We start from the raw sequence: 18482 nt of genomic DNA, 5'->3' as shown, positions 1-18482 counted from the left end.
ATCTGGATATTCCCGAATAGGAGCCAGTTACCCTTAAAAGACCTCCCGGTAGGCATTATTCCCTACTCCCCACATACGGTTGAGCGGTGAGCTTTGTCTGGCAAAAGCGGACCGTACGGTACGGCGCCAAAGCTGAAAGCCTTCGTATTAACTTGGACGACGAATAGAATAGAATTGGTTGTGGGTTTGTACCCGACCGTGTGGAGTTGCCCGTTTTTTTCTTCGCATATCTAATACCTAAATAGGGACCGTAGAAAGTCCTCCCTCCTACTGAGAGGCTTTTTTTTTTTTCTTTGGAAGATTGCTTGTGTTGTATTGTGTTTATCTTGTCTGTCAAAAACTTTCTTAAAAATTAATATCAATGTCAATTTGAATTGTCGATAAAAAATCTTTTGTACTATAAAATAAACTATACAATGATGCAATTTCGGTTAACTTATCTACAAAGACTGTAAACTAATGAGTTGTCCTCGACCTGTCTGTGGAGATTTCGAGACTTTTGTATTGACTACGTGGATAACTGCTATATTTGTTACATTACAATTATATTTATTTATAGTATTTGTATGTGTTAATAAAATTTTTTTTTTTTTAATGTCAGTTTAGAAGTTAAAATAGTTTCACCATCTATTGTTACAAGATCAAATTATTTTCCTCTTGATGTGAAATAACATGGAGGAAATATGTTTGTGATGATATGACTTCTTTTTGTGAACGTATTTGACAGAAATTAAAATTGTATTAATGTAATGTATTTATAAATTAATGTTAAATATATTAGTTTTTCCAATTTACTTATACATAAATTAGGAATGAGGCCATGTTTTAAAAAGTGTCCTTGTTTTTGTCAGTCAACCTTGACTGACTTAATTTGACAAAATGGATGAAAAACTGACATTTTAAAAAGCAAATTATGCAGTGTGTGCATATAATTGTTGTATATACAGTATTTGCATAAAGTATTTAAAGAAGAAAATTTTGAAGCTATTTTTGTTGCACTGCATACTTGTTTTGTTGTTCAATTTTGTTCCCTTTTTTTTCCTTTTGAGATATGTTCATGATTTTTTTCTTTCGGATGACTGACTTTCATAAGTATAAAAGAGTAGGTATGCTGAAGGGGGAGGCAACTGATTAACTACTTCAGTATAATTTGAACTGATTTGAAAATTTTTTATCATTTTTGTAATAATGATGTATACTTCTTCTTTATACATTTATTATTAAATTTTTAAATACAAATCATCATATTTAGTTACTTTGTTTTTGTATTATAAATTTAGTAGGAGGGACCGGAACAGGTTGGAACAGTATGTGGTTTGGATTTTTTTTTTTATTGAATAACTGTTAATGTTAGCATGTTAAAGGTAGTGTCATCAGATGTGGCAAATTAGTTGGACATCATTATATACAAAATATTCATAAAACATTAAAACAGATTAGTTGAGCATCATTATATACATAATGATGTCCAACTAATCTGTTTTAATGTTTTATAAACAGAATTTTCCGAAGAAAAGTTTTCAGAATGCCATTTGTTTCAATTTACTCTGAACCAGTGGTATGTTGAAACAGTTCATAGGGTAAGTTGGAACTATATATTCTGGCTAGTGTAAACCATAACAACCAATATATGTATATATTATATATATACACATATAATAGAATCATAGAAACATTTGTCTTTATTCTTATCTTGAAAATAATTAATTCCGTTCCAAATATCATACACTGATTTCCAAAAATTAAGTAAAATAGCAAAAATTTGTTCAAAAATAATTCAATCACTATGAAATTTGAGTAGGCCTATGTAGTTAAATAAAAGGTGCTGAAAAAACTCCAGTATGTAGAATACTGGCACTGCAATTGCAATGAATCATCTGCAAGTAGCATAAAAATGCATGTTTAAGAGTAGGACTGTAGTACTGTGATAGTGACATAAGAAATCTGGGATAGACAATTCGTTATGATGACTGAGGCATTATTTGCCAGATGAACTGTGGTGGTGGCCATTGATGGATTAGAGGCAGGCCAAAGTCACAAAGAGGTGCCATATGGTTAAATGTGAGTCTTTCTGTGGTTCATAGACTTCAGCAACAATTTCGAATCACAGATTTGGCATATGAAGGTTCAGCCAATAATGGTCGAGCTATGTTGAGCACTGATGATCGATATTTGCAGTTATGCACATGAAGGAGTAGAACTTAAACCCTAACCCAAAGTTAGGTCTTCCCATGCTACAGTCATCAGAAGGATCTACTGTGCACAGAAGGCTTTATGAAGGTGGTCTGTATGTGAGGTGACCAGCCATTTGTATGCTGCTCACTTCTCAGTGAGCATCATACAAATCACAGGAGGAAGTGTTTGATGTTGACATGTCCACTGGACTGCAGATCAATGGAGGCTGTTCTCTTCACGATTGAGTCCAGGCTTAGCTTGCAAAGCGATAGTGGACTCAACTGTGGTATCTCTTTGGGTGGACACACAGACCTCCATGTCTTTCCATGTGGAACTGTGACTGCTGAAGTGTATACATACATACAAGACAGACATCAGCTGTACATTAAGTATTTAGCTGGCAGAAAATAGGGAAAGAAGAAAGGAGAGGAGACAGACAGTAGAGAAAGGTAGGATCCCTCTGAATGGTATACATAAGACCACAGTACCCTGTATGTTTGATGTTGGCGTGCAGTTTTCAGACTGCAAAACCGTAGTCCCCCGAAGGGTCTAAAAGAAAGTGTAGCGAACACCAACAATTGAGTGCCGCCACAAATAGCTAAGTGTAGAAGTTAGTGCCAAGTGGCTATTAGTAGGAAGACCTATAACTACTTAATACTAATAAAACTGAATGCAATCACAAATCTTAATACTAGTTAACAGCTAGACAGACAGCACGAAAGCAAACGAACACAATGACAAACTAGATGAGATGAACGGACTGACAGAGACAAATGAGCAAGACCCTAAATTTTTTTATATATATATATAATGTTTTTTTTTTTACTTTATATTTTTTATTATTATTATTTTTAATGTTAACTTACTAGCTAAACTAACCTACCATAACCTAGGACGAACCTAAATAGATGACTAAAGCTAACAAATTAATCTAATTTAACCTAATCTATCATAACCTAACCAGAAACCAAGCTAAGAGTCCCTAATCTAACTTACAACTAGGACTAACCAAATTAGACTGAAAAAGAAGACAGAAAATAAGAATTAAAATACAAAGTTGAAAGGCAGCTATATGCTGACAGTTGAAACAAAGCAAGGGAAAGCTAATTGCCATCCATGCCCCTTGATAAAGTGTTCTCAAGAGCCCCCACTAAGGGATATGAATGGAAGTAGATGATGGAATATTGTGCATGTGTGAATGAGTTGGTGCGGATTGCAAGGCCAGTTGTACTCTTCAAGAATAGCAGCTCTCATTAAACTATTTCTAATGTGATTGTATCTATTGCAGCAAAAAACTAAGTGAAGTGGTGTTTGGAAGTACAGTAGAGAGTCGTTAAACGGAATCGCCGGTAATTGGAACGATTTTCAGTCGGACTGTGTCGTGCTGAATCGAACGTTTTTGATACTAGATTTACTTCTAAAGTATAATTTTCATGTTTTTATATTCTTCAATATATTTATTTTGTTTGTACAAAATGAAGAAATAATTTTTAACGATACGATAGCCTTGATTATTATTATAAAAATTTTCGTTAGGCTTAAAATCGACGAAAATTCAACACAAAGCAACATGCAGCGGAGAAAAATTTGAACATCGGACAGGTTAATGTATTTTTTCGTACATAATCGGTAATCGGAACAAATCACTAATCTGAACAACCCCAGTTCCCAATTGATTACAATTAATGACTCTCTACTGTAGTAGTTGCTTGTAAAATCATGCAACTGTTATTTACTTATGTGGTGTTTTCCATGTGTTTGACAGACTCTTGGTCCAGATTGCTAAAACAATTACACTTGATGGATTAATCTTATCTTGTATATTATGAGATACAATATGTAATTTGCTATTTTTTATGTATTTGCATAAGTTTACTGTTATATCTGACTACTTTTGTTGTTTATCATTGTCATTAATTTTTATTGTTTCTTTCAAATGTTTTTGAATGTAATAACCTTCAAAAACATTTGAAAGAAAAGGTAGAAATTAAGATTGATTAGATTAGATTGATCAGATGAGTATTCATTTTGTAAATAATTTTTAATCACTTAATTTAAAATTTATTTTGTATACTAGTACTTTCTATATATTAACAGGACTTATTATACTGAAAATTATGGATGCAGATATTTAGTCTTACAGATCAAAAATAATGTTCTTTATTTAGTTCACCAGGTGAACTAAATAAAGAACATTATTTTTGATCTGTAAGACTAAATATCTGCATCCATAATTTTCAGTATAATAAGTCCTGTTAATATATAGAAAGTACTAGTATACAAAATAAATTTTAAATTAAGATAGAAAGGACACAAAGGCATAATAATTAATTTTTAATCACTTTTATAGCATTTGTACAAAGTTTGTAATAATTTTGATAAAATAAATTTGCTAATATACAATAGTATTTATAACTTTTTAAAGGTGTTTTTTTATTTATTTGTTTATTAATTGTTGATGCTTTATAAATAATAGTTTGCATTTTATTGTAAAAAATATTTATGTATTTTCATAAGCTGTCTGAATTACAATTTAATAATTTTTCTTTTAATTTCTTAGGTGGTGTGGTATCAGGTTCTCAGTCTTCATGGGGACTATCAAAGTTAACATATTGGTTTTGGGAGATATTTAACATTGGATATCTTTTGTAAGTTTGAATTATTATTTCTAAATCTAAACTAATTTTAATAAAGCATCTAATTTAAAATTTTTAATGCTAATAACAATTTTATTTAGTTTTAACCTGTTTTTGAGGTGGTTTGATTAAGCATTAATTTAGTTGTAGACAGACTTTTCACTTTACAGCTGTTATTTTGTATAAATAATGATTTACTGAAATAAATCATTATCTACATAAAATATACTATATATACAGTATACAAAAAATATACTCGACACACTGAATGACTGATAATATCCATGAATATATAATGAGCGATTTTATCACAATTAGGCCATTCCAAAACATATGATTTAATAATAATTAAATTATAATCTTAGTAACATGTTATAATTAATAAATCTTTGTTGTACAAATTTTAATTGACTGACATTAAAATATGTTAGTAGTGAAAAATTTCATTTTATTGTTTTAATTGTATTTAACTAAAATTGTGTTGTTTAATTATGCTACTTAAATGTTGTTGTTTTAGCTATTTTTATCAGTAATAGTGAGTTCTAACATGATATAGATTCAATTGTATTTTATTATTGTGAAAATATTTTTAAAAAGCTGTACCTGAAATTATGAATTAGAAATTTATTATAAAATTTTTTGGTGATTGTGAACATGTTAAATTGATTTCAATAGAAAAAAATTGCTTTGTTGTGTTTTTTTGAAAGAACTGATATATGTGCACATTGCATGGAATGTGATTATTTTCTAGCAAATGATTCTTCTTAACAATTAACAACCCAAATTTATCCTCATACTTTATTTTCATAGATGTGGTCAGTTTCACTGTCCTTGTTTCTTTCAAGTCTATCTATTTTCTTAAGGTTAGAAGCTAACTTTTTGGGAAGAGGAACCATCTTAGCATTGATCAAGCAATATGCTTGGGTCTTTTTTGTAAATTAGTTCAGGCAGTAGACACTGGATTAAAAATTTCAACTTCAAAATAGCAAAAATTAGTTTAAGGATAAGGATCTATTCAAAATTTCATTTCAAGTATGCTGACTGATGATGACCTTAAATAGGTTCAAAACATTTGTTTTGAAATAATCTTGCTGGACTTAAGAAGGCTGTGTTTTTGTAATTACTCTCAAATTGAAAAATTGTATATGTGATAGTGTCAGTCAATGAGTATAGAAAACTTGTCTTTAACTAATTCAAACTATTTCCAGGTTGTCACTCTTAATTCAGTGTTGTAAAAATGAAGTTATTTTTCAATATCAATCTTTTTGTCTAAAGGTTATGAGTCCTTAGTGCGTAATTTAAGAAATATTTGCCTACCTAAGACATATTTTTACTGTATGAAGACATAAGTATCTGGCCTTATTTAAATTGATTGATTTTGAAAACTTAATTTAGGAAAAGGACCTGAACATATTGCTTGGAAATCAATGCCAGGATAGTTTCACTTCCTGAAAAGTTGTTTTTAACCTTAAGAAAAATAATGTTAAAAAGCTCCAATGGTTAAAGAAACAAGGAGCAGTAAAACAGACTGCATCTATAAAAAAAGCAGTTATATGTTTGTGATGATATAATACTGCTGAAAGAATTCTTTGAAACAATTAAATGGAGATTTATGTATGCCCCATCACTTAGTAAAAAAGTGCATTGGATCATACCAGAATTCAAAAATCATTTCATGGGAATAGATTATGGCAAGAAAGAATGTTTTAGATGGAAAACAACTATACTGATTACTGGACTGACTAACAGACAGCATAACAATTCTATCAATCAGTTTTGGCAAACATGGCAGTAAGCCAAGGACTGGATGGAAAAAGTGAGAAATGTATCATGCTTTTTTCAAATATCTAAATTCTATCGAATGTAAATCTACTGTAAATGCACTCCTACATACATATCTCCACCAGGTTATATATTCTGCAGGATTTAAGCTTGCCAAGGAGTTAAAAGTTAGGCATTTAGTTCAAAGTATCAGTGTTTGTTTTATTTCTGAGTAGTATTGAAATACTTTTATATTTAAATCAATAATTTATCCTTATGGTTTTTATAGTTAATTTTTACATAAATGTCTATGTATATATTAATATTAACCAATTGTAGGCCAGATGGCAGCCTACTGTTCTGGGGGACTCAGGATCAAATCTGGAGGGGTCAAAAAATCCTCAGGAATTTTTTGCGGGGATGGTCAATCCAGATATGTTGGTCCCCGACCACCATCCAACTTCCACGTGGCAAAAATTAGTTTAAGGATAAGGATCTATTCAAAATTTCATTTCAAGTATGCTGACTGATGATGACCTTAAATAGGTTCAAAACATTTGTTTTGAAATAATCTTGCTGGACTTAAGAAGGCTGTGTTTTTGTAATTACTCTCAAATTGAAAAATTGTATATGTGATAGTGTCAGTCAATGAGTATAGAAAACTTGTCTTTAACTAATTCAAACTATTTCCAGGTTGATATATAATGATGAATATATATTCATCATTATATATCTGCATGATCAATGATATATATATATATATATATATATATATCATTGAATTAAATAATTGGCTTACTGAAAGATGACCTCTTTCAGCAAGCTCACAGGGCAAAAACAGTAAAAAAAATTATATTAACCAATTGTAAATTATTCAGTAATTCAAAATTTTGTTTTTCATTGAATATTGAATCACTCAACACACTTATTGATAAAATATTTAAATTTAATTCTAGGCTCTTATGAAATAAATTCACACTGTGGTTATTAGATATCATTGCTGTCCAGATAATTGTAGAATTGTAAATTTAACAAAAATTTAAACCTATAAATAAAATTTTGAACTATTGAATGTAAATGTGTGTGTCAGTCGTGTATGTATATGTCTGTGTGTGTAGTTTTTTAATTTCATACATGAAAAAGTTACATTTGTTTTAATGTATCAATTATATAAAACATAGAGTACGTTTTACATTGTTTCTCTAAATAAAAGTAAAACATGATATATTTATTTGGTTAAATTAAAAAAGGAAATATATTATTTGACTGAATTTTAAAATCAATTAAATATATGATTTATTTTTTTCAGCTTCAGAACATTAATAGAGGTAAGTTAAATTTCAATGCTTTTATAAGTTAATAACAGTATTATTAGTTTTATTTTATTTATAAAATGAATATCATACTCAGTAGCTATTTACTTCAGATATAAATTATATTTTAAGCTATACAAGTTATTTAAAATACTTAGTCAAACTTATTTAATATGAAAGTCTATATTCAACTATTCCAGCTACAAGTAATAAAAAGTATGTCAATTTAAAAATAATACCTGTTTTCTAGAAGTCAAGTATATTATATATGTGTGTGTGTGTGTGTATATATAATGATGAATATATATATATATATTCATCATTATATATCTGCATGATCAATGATATATATATATCATTGAATCATTGAATTAAATAATGTTTTGAAGTTCATTTTTAGAGCTTCAAAGAAAATATATAGAAATATTTGAAAACTGTTTCTGGAGTTAAGTGGAATAAGCAATTGATAAATTGCTAGTTTTAGTGTAATTCAGTTTATTTTTTCACTGCAAATGGTTTTTTTTTTTTTCAATAGGCATTTTGTTTTATTTTCTACTTATTCATATCTCATCATTCCTTTACTTGGCACCTTCTGTAATTTATAAATGCAAAACTTTTATCTTAAACTGTATTTTATTGTATGCTTTACTAGATTAGTAACAAACTGAATGTTCATAAAAATTTTTATATGATGATTGTTTTGCTGATCACAGCTGTTAAATCAGATTATATTTTATATTATTATTATTTTTTTATGGAATCATATTTTGTCAAAAATAAAATAAGGATCTGTGAAAATTTAGTTTAACAATTAATTTAATATTGATTTTTAGACTTTTCAAAAATTGCATTATTTTGAACAGGTAGGTACACTTTTAAACAGTGGACCAAACTTTTTTGTTTCCATAATTTGTAAAATTACTGAAATGATTTACAGTAAAAGTTTGTTAATCTGGCATCTGTGATGAGAGTGGTGCTGGCTTATCTTATTTTTGTATTTTTGCAAAATTTGATAAACGGTATGTGATCTGAACATTGCAAATATTTAATACAATATTTAAAATATTCAATGGGGCTAGAAATTTTAAAAAAGAATTTTTTAAAATACGAGGATATTTCTCAACCTGTTCTGGCTTTAGTTGCAATAAACACATTCAAACTACACTTATAACAAGAAAGGAATTATTTATCATCACTTTTCATTATACAACTATAAGTTATCTATCACATGCATTTCACCAAAGTAATGACACTTTGGCCTCTTCAGTGATACAATTCAATCTACATGCAGTGCATTTATAGTTAACAGATCTATCTCAGCCTGCATCAACATTGATGCTATTATTTAAATTAACATTATTTATATTTTTTTGAAAATTAATTTGAAGACATAGTCTGTCTGAAATTGGTAATGACCATTTATTCACTTCTTGTGTTCCAGAATACAAACATTTGATGATCTGACCTTTCTTTTTAGGCCTCTTGGCTGTCAAGTTTAAAAACATTTCTTTAAAAAACACAGAAAAATATCCAATTAAATTTTACAGTCATTTATATTTTTCTTATTTATTATCGAGAAATGTTTAATTTTTTAGTTAATAATAATAATCTTTTCTTTAAACAATATTTTTATATTATATACATTAATGTTACAATTTCTCTCACTACAGTGCAAATACAGTAAGACTCCGTTTAATGCTGATTTGATATAATGCGGTCTGCTTGAAGCCTAAAAAAAGCTCAAAATTTAAGCTGATTTAAATTATTGCGGCATTTCATTGATTCGTACATAATATGATTATTTACGAACACAATCCAATCAGCAAAAGGTGGCAAAAAGGTGTACTTTCTTTAAATCTATGTTTGTTTGGTGCAATTTTGGAAAAAATATATCATGGATGCCATAGGAAATACTGACTTCACTTGACAAGAATTAACTGATAAATGCTGAATAGTGTGTGGAAGAAGTTATGGCCAAAGGTATTCAAGAATTCTTAACGAGAAGAGTCCATCGCTGTATTGTTAGGTTGACCAAATTGTCAACCTAATTGATACAGCAGGACTAGGAGATGTAGACGAGCCAGATATTGAGAAGTTACTGCAGATTTCTCGTAAGAGCCTTACCAACGACGACATTCAAGAACTGGCAGAAGGAATTCATGTAGAACTGGAAAATAGAAATTCTGATAATGAAGAACCCAAAGAATTTCTCTACAGATTTCCTTATTAAAAGTTTGGTAATGATAACCAAAATTGTTGATCAAATTGTAGCGATTGATCCAGATTTTGAAAGGTGTGCAAAAGCAAAATGAGGAGTTTTGGATGCAATCTTCTGCTGCCGACATTTGTTTAAAGAAAAGAGCAACAAATGAAACTTTGCAATTTTATTGCAAAAAAAAAAATGAATTTCAGAAAAGTCAGGACCTTTGTCACAAAAAATGAACTTTACATTTCTGTTTGCATATGTTTGTGTTATTTAAAATATATTATTATGCAAATTAATATAAAAATAACTTAAAATTAAAGTAAAATGTTTATTTTTGGTCGCGTGTTCACTTATTCCTATTTACTCTGTTAAAATGACCTCTTTTAACACTGTTTCGCTTAGCGCTTTGTCATCTAGGAACACATCCCCCATGTTAAGCGGGGTCTTACTATACCATGGTGACATCACGCTGCTTTATGTTCCTTTACTTTTTTTGAGTAATCTTTTTGTTTCTCTTATATAATATTGTGTTTCGTTTTTACAAGTATGGGATATTTTGTAAACCACTTCAATTGTCTTGAAAATATTTTTTTTTTCTTTTTTCATGCAGTTATCCGGATACTCTGTTTTTTTAGGAAGGAGCCAACCATGTGGAAAATTTGTTAAATTCACTTTTATATTTCTCAAATAAACCTTTTCAGCCGATTCCAGAAACAGAGTTTATGTTGAATGATGTTTAACAACAGAACGGCCTATAGACGTTGGCTGGCTGAACTGCGGTTTAAAATGCGTTGCAAAGACGACGAGCGTCTATTTCTAAACACCCTCTAAACGAACTTCGGCAAAATATTGGCTGTTACTTTCTTTGCCATTACTCTCCTGTTTTAGGAGTCGTTCGGCCAATCGGGTTATTTGTTTGTGATGTCACCAGCTATATTCCATAAGCTTCCGGAAATAAAATCTTAAGGCTGTCAACAACCATTGCTTGGCAATTAATGACAATCTTTTTCCATTTCAATATTTAATTTTGTCACCAATATGGTTTAAAATACGAACAAATCCATATTCAGAAAATTTATACCAAATTCAAAATTCGTCTTCGGAATAGATTTTTAAGGAATTATTTTGACATTGTATTACTGTCTCCCTTTGTAACTGTCGAAATGAATAATTTTAAATATTTGATTATTACTATTACATTTTTTTTATTTCTATAAAGAGATTTCGGTAATTATTAAAATTGTCTCGTTTGTTTAACAGAACGTTTCAGGGTCATTAACTACAATGACCCCAAAACGCATTAACATTTTATAACCGACACAATTCAGTAGAGAGTCGTTAATCGGAATCAATTGGGGACTGGGGTTGTTCAGATTAGTGACTTGTTCCGATTACCGATTATGTACGAAAAAATACATTAACCTGTCCGATGTTCAAATTTTTCTCCGTTGCGTGTCACTTCATGTTGAATTTTCGTCGATTTTAAGCCTAACGAAAATTTTTATAATAATAATCGAGGCTATCGTATCGTTAAAAATTATTTCTGCATTTTGTACAAACAAAATAAATATATTGAAGAATATAAAAACATGAAAATTATACTTTAGAAGTAAATCTAGTATCAAAAACGTTCGATTCAGCACGACACAGTCCGACTGAAAATCGTTCCGATTACCGGGGTTTCCGATTAACGACTCTCTACTGTACTTGAATTGTAAGTAAATGCATCTGATTTAAATTAATTGTAGTTTTAAGTCTTCACCTATTTGAATATCGGAATTTGGACATTTAAAACAAATTTAAAAGTATTCAATTTTGTTATTTTTGCTCCAAGCAATTAATTAATGAACAATTTTGTCGATTCGTACCATTTACAACATTTATCAAAGGAACAATATCCATTTTTATCTAAACTTTTCCACAGAGTCAATGTTTACAATGATTAATGAGCTTGTAATAACTCCAGACATACTGTATATGTTACAAAAGTTACACATGCTTTGAGTATGAACTTGATTTCAGATGTGCTGTCCACATAGGCCTGTGGGAAAGGAAATGCATCAGTCTTGCACATAACTGGGCACAAAACAATGCTAGTTCTAATGAAGCAATGTTCGTTCAGCACAATATGATGTAGACTATTTACAGTTTACTGCATTATACTGCATAGAGTTTGAGGTTTTTGTAATTATTTTTTAGACAAGTTCAATGGAATTGCTTTACCTATTGATATTGAGTCTTTAAAGTTATTTTCTACCTCCACAAGATGATGCTGACAAAGAACATCTGATCCAAAATAAACAAGGTTTCATAAGAAAATAAGTTACTTTCTTAATTGCTTTCAATCTCATAAATAAATAGCTGGCATGAACTTCTGTACAAGACAAACTTGGATCTTTTATAATGTTTTTTTTTTTGGTTTAAACAACCTATTTGTAAGAATTTTTCATTATCAAAAAAATTTTAAGCACAGTTTATCGCAGGGAAAACTGGAAAGTTCTATGAAGAGGGTATCATGAAGCTACCTCGTACATGCCAACACATCATTAAAAACAATGGTGCATACGTAATAGAATAAAAGTATATTTTTAGTTTTAAAACAGTTTCTTTTATTTCTTTAAAAATTGCTATGAACTTTCCAAACAAACCAATGCCTTGTGATATAATATATTAAAGGATTTGTATGACTCTCATCCAGTAGAGTGTTGTATGATCAGTAACAATCATGAATTCGGTTCCATCCAAGTAGTCTCTAAATTTTTCGACAGCCCATACTATATGCCAGGCATTCCGACTTGGTTGTCATATAGTTCCTTTTGGTCTTTTGGAGTGTTCTGCTTGCATATGCAATGGGTCTTTCTTGACAAAGGATGGCCCCTAGTCCAACTGTGTTGGCATTGGTGTAAAGAGTAAATGGAATGTTGAGGCAGCTGTAAAATAGGAGCAGTTATGAACTTATCTTTTAAGGATTGAAAAGACTTCTCATATTTGAGGCTCCAATTCCATTTGGTTCTTTCGCATCTTAATTGATACAAAGGTTTGGCTTTTGTCACACATTGTGGAATGAAGTGGCTATACCAATTACACATTCCTAACAACATACTTAACTGTTTTGTATTATGTGGTCTCAGAAACTCTCTGAGGGGGCTTGTACTTTACTTTTTTCTGTGGACAACCCCTCTGTTTACCTGATATCCTAAGTAATGTATGTCCAGTTGACAAAAATGACTTTTAGCTAATTTAATTGTCAGGGCTGCCTTTGCAAGACTTTCCAATATGTTGGAAGTGTTTTGAAAAAATAGAATAATATATGTTTGTCATCTAAATACACCTCACAATATTGGGATTTTATTATTCCTTGCAGGACTTGATTCGTCAGATGTTGAAATGTCGCTGGGGAATTTTTCAATCCAAATGGCATTATCAGAAATTTGTAAAACCCTTCACTAGTAATAAAAGTTGTCTTAGGCATATCCCTTTCTTTTACAGGCACTTGCAATAACTTGATGACAGATCCAGGGTAGTAATGAATTTAGCATTCTTTAGCAAATTCAGTAATCCTGAAATGACAGGCGACGGAAATTTGTTTATCTGATTATTTCTCACAATAAAATGTAATATAAATGCCACAAAGCTTCTAATTCTTTTTTCCATTTGCCAAGACGTGTTTTGGGTCTTCGTCCCTCTTCTGTTGGCTACAAACAATCAAAGAATCTAATGGTTTACAATGTAACATTCAAAACAACAATTGTTTAACAAAGAACGTATCTTTTTCTGTTAAGGTGTTATACATTTAGTTTCCTGGAAATGTATAATAGTGTGTCTTTTGCCTCTAAAACACTAAGATACTTATAAAAACTTGGGTTCTTAAACGGCACTTAGCTCTCATTTTTCAGCTCAACAAGCTGTCAGCATCTTACTCTTGAACCCATTTACAAACTTGGAGAATTTAATAATCTTTAAAATTTATCTAATTTGTTAAAATATTTAAAAACCTAAAAATATTTTTATTTATGATGCTTAAATTATTTTGGCTTATTCATACAAGTTCTATTTAGTAAATTTCATTAATGCTAAATGTGAACAAATTTTAATGTTGTTACATTCAGTTATGCATTTAAAAGTTACATTTATATTTTATTTAATTATTTAATATTGACATGATTATCTCATGTATACTTATTTTTAACATTTTATAATATTTGGAGTCATTTTCCATTTATTTTAAGATTTTTATTAATATTTTTACTTTTGAGGATTTCTACACTTACTTTAAATTTTCTGCTATATGTAGTTTTTTCTTTTGTAAAATTTTAACATTTTCTCTGTCTATATTGCAATTATTCATTGCACAATGGTTGTTGAACACAGAATTAGTTCTTTGATACTTTAAATCTGCTATATGCTCTTTTAAACTGACTTTCATTTTCCTTTTAGTTTCTCCTATGTAGTATTGGGTGTTTTCACAAGTACACAAGATTGAATATACTATGTTATTTATGTCTTGTTTTTCTTTCTTTTTTGACTGCTTTCTTTTTATTCTATAATGTAATTTAGCATAGGTAGGGGCTAATTTAACATTAATCTTGTTTAGTTCCTTGTCAATTTCTTCATATAGTCCTCTGATGTATGGGAATACAATGTATCTGACAGTTGGTTTTTGATTCTCTACTGATTTTTCCAATTTTTACAAAATTGAGCTGCAATTGAGCTGAAAGCCAGAAATGTAATTGAAAATTTTGTCAAAAGAATGTGTGTGTGTGTCAGAAGAACTGTGGGGGGCATTTGTCAGATATTCTATTTCATATTTAGTTGCAATGTTTACTCTTTGAAATGATGTAACAACTTTGCCGATTAATGAATAAATAAAATGTTCTTTTTAAAATTTAAATTCTGAGTTACTTTTGGTGACACTCTAATATTTGAACTTTTATAGCCGGCAATTCAGCAAGGATCTAGCAGTTGGAGAAGTTCTGGTGGTGGCCGAAGTGGAGGAGGAGGATTTGGTGGTGGTGGCGGTGGTGGAGGAGGAGGCAGCGGCGGCTATGATAGGTGTGTGTTTTTTTGTTTTTGTTTAATTTTACATAATTGATATTCTTTATGAAATGACTTTTGTTAGTTTTTAAATTTATATTAATTGGTGATCATTATTTAAGGAAAAAAAATCAAATAAAAAAATATATAGATAGAATTTCCTCCATTATTACTTTTATAATTTTATGGAATTGTATCTTAGAATGAAATTTATTGATTTGATAAGATGATATTTTAAAATTTTTTATGAGATTAGAATTTTGTGTGTGTAATTAGAGATAAGATCCTATCAGCTGTGACTAGGTTACATTGTTTTTATATCAATAAAAAAATTTTCTCCTCTACAACAATTTGCTCTTAAATATCATTATGCATTATGGAATTTTTCACAATAAATAAAAAGTTACAAGCAGAAACATTCAAGACCTACATAGTCTTCAAAATGTCTTATTACTATAATTACAAAGTTTTTCTCAATACCTCTTTCCTTGCTGTTTTCTTACTATATCTTTCCCACTATTTCAATTTTTATAATCAAGATGCTTGACTCTGAAATGCTGTGTTAAATATTCCATATAAATATATAAATAAGCATTGAAAAATGTTGCACAGTCAATCAGAATCAAAGTTTCATCTATGGCATGTGATCTATATTCTTTCAATTATGCAAGTCTAACTTCACATTCCAGCAAACTGGAATTGCTGCCCATTATTTGTCTGTTGTTTTGCAGATTTAATTGATGATTTCAAATACAACACATTTTGATTTAAAATTTTGTTGTCTGCATATATATATATTGATTATATATTTATAATAATCATCAATATTTATATATTTCCTATTTGTGTGTATAGTTTGAGATAAAAAATTTTTCTATTCTGGATGATGATGATGGCAGAAAATTGTATTTCATTACAATGTGGTTTGTTTATTTTACCTTTACACAAGTTTTGAAACTAATTTTTCTTAAAATTTTTACATTATATAAATTTTTTCCTATCCATCTCATTCATAGGTAGTAAATGTATGATTAATAATACAGTCAAACCTGTTTTTGTGCGATTTTTTTTTTTTTTTTTTTTTTTTTTAATGCGATTTTTTATTTGTGCGGTATAGTTGGCGACTAGTCTCATGCGTTTTGTCATGTCTCACGTTGACTTATTATAGCTAAATAAACTTAATATAGCATAAATGAACTTATTATATTATTGCATGAATATGTGAAAAATGAAATAATTTATTTTTTAAGTCAACAAAACACCACCTGGACAAAAATATGTAAAACAGACGATAGACAAGACGATGTAGTCAAGTGCTGACATCTGTTGTCAATAAATTTTACATGTGTTTTAATTACGTTAATTAAAACTTCAAAGTGCTTTCACATTCCTGGACCATGAAGATAAGATTCATTTCAAAGCGTAAATTGAAGGTAAATGTACTGTATTATTTTTTCTATTTAGATATAAAATTTTAGGATTTTTATTTTATGTTTAGACATAATCCCTGAAAATGAACAAGGGCAAAAACAAAGCGAAGAGGAAGGTAATTTCCTTAGAAACTAAGACTATACAGTCAAACCTGTTTTTATGCGGGGGATAGGGACCGCATTAAAAAAAACGCATAAAAAAAATCTCACGAAACTTCACGAATGGCTGTAAATAATAGTTTTCGCGACACAATTAAAAAATATTTTTTTTATGCGGTCAACAGGGACCGCATAAAAAAAGTCTCACATAGAAAATAACTCAAAACCGTACGAAATAGAATTTATTGACAACAGATGTCAGCACTTGACTGCATCGTCTGGTCTATCGTCTGTTTTACATATTTTTGTCCAGGTGGTGTTTTGTTGACTTAAAAAGTAAATTATTTCATTTTTCGCATATTCATGCAATAATATTACTATAATAAGTGCATTTATGCTATAATAAGTTTATTTAGCTATAATAAGTCAACGTAAGACATGACGAATCGCACGAGACTAGTCGCCAACTATACCGCACAAATTAAAAATTCGCATTAAAAAAATCGCACAAATAAAAATCGCACATAAAAAGAGCGCATAAAAACAGGTTTGACTGTAATAATAAAAAAGAAATATTTAAATTCTGCTGATTTCTACATATCCTGATAAGTATATAACTAATATACACAAACACAGTTCATATTGCAAACATAAAAAGAATTTAATACAGACTCTCTATCATGTTACAGTATGATTGCACTGATTCCTACTAGTTTATCAAGAAAAGTACACAAATTTGAGGGAACAGCACAAACTTACCAGTTGGGCATCTATATAAACATGTGGAGTATGGGTTTTTACTCATTAATTGCTATTAAGCATAGTGACTGTGGCTTTTTTTCTGAAGTATTCCCAGTGCACTTCTGCTATCATTTCAGCCATTGCTTGAAGATTGGTAACCTTCACTATATTCTTCAGGATCACTTTGGATACTTTGACCACTGCTATTCTGATAGGAAATAGATTCCTGTAATGTCAGTTTTAGTGCTGGAAATAGGAAAATGTGTGATAGTTTCAAATTTATATTGTATGGTGGATGTGTGAAGCACAAGATGTTCTTGTCAAAAACATTGTTACCATATTAGCAATGTGTGGTCATTCATTGACATTTAGTAGGCAGGTGGCAGAGGACATTGTCTCTGCTTTAGCATCTAAAATGAAGCATCATATATTCATGTAATTTTTTGGGCAGATGGATCAATAAATTTACTAGTGATATATTGTATAGCCACAGTTTTTTAGTTCTGTTCTTTTGAAATGAAAAAAATTGGTCTTAATTTGTTTTGATTTGCCCTTGTATTAAGTAATTCTTTATCATAAACATAAACATCAGTATTTCTATTTTGTGGAACTTGTATACATGTCTGAATCTTTCCTGCATTAACTGCAACATATGACATTTATATTTTGTGTTCTTGAAAACTGGCAGTGATTTTACTTAATATTATTTCGTTCATTAAAATGTTTCAAAATTACAGAAATACTTTATAATCTATAAACGAAATGAGATACACAGATCAGTTGGTCTAAGGCAGTGATTCTTAACAGGGGGGCCGTAAGAAGTTTGCCGGAGGCTGCCAAATTATGCAAAATTTCCTTCAGAACATAATAAAAAGAAAATTGATGTATAACTGAATATCATATTGAAAAGGAAATAAGAAAGATAAAGTTTTCCTATTTAGTTTTTTTTAATTTATTTTTTATTTCTTCCTACATACAACTTTGTTAGTACAGAAGAAATAAATGCAAATATGCTACTTATACCACAGTATTTACTTCTTTTATTCCAAAGCAATTCTAAGAAATTATTAATGCTTGGAATTTTAAA

The 18482-nt window shown here is 29.6% G+C and overlaps 1 protein-coding gene across 1 annotated transcript in view; it reads left to right on the top strand.

Annotated features, from left to right (window-relative positions):
- The window catches only part of LOC136985038 (selenoprotein K-like), a 31453-nt gene that overhangs the window by 545 nt on the left and 12426 nt on the right, over nucleotides 1-18482 (top strand). Inside the window, exons 2-4 of the mRNA XM_067282234.1 lie at nucleotides 4736-4823; nucleotides 7882-7900; nucleotides 15028-15143. Of these exons, the coding sequence (XP_067138335.1) occupies nucleotides 4736-4823; nucleotides 7882-7900; nucleotides 15028-15143 (223 nt within the window). The remainder of the gene's footprint in view (nucleotides 1-4735; nucleotides 4824-7881; nucleotides 7901-15027; nucleotides 15144-18482) is intronic.

Source organism: Centruroides vittatus, unplaced genomic scaffold, assembly GCF_030686945.1.
Source record: "Centruroides vittatus isolate TY-2023 unplaced genomic scaffold, ASM3068694v2 contig_120, whole genome shotgun sequence".
Classification (NCBI taxonomy): domain Eukaryota; kingdom Metazoa; phylum Arthropoda; class Arachnida; order Scorpiones; family Buthidae; genus Centruroides; species Centruroides vittatus.
Note: the sequence above shows the minus strand (reverse complement) of the source record. Positions and strands in the feature narration are given on the sequence as shown.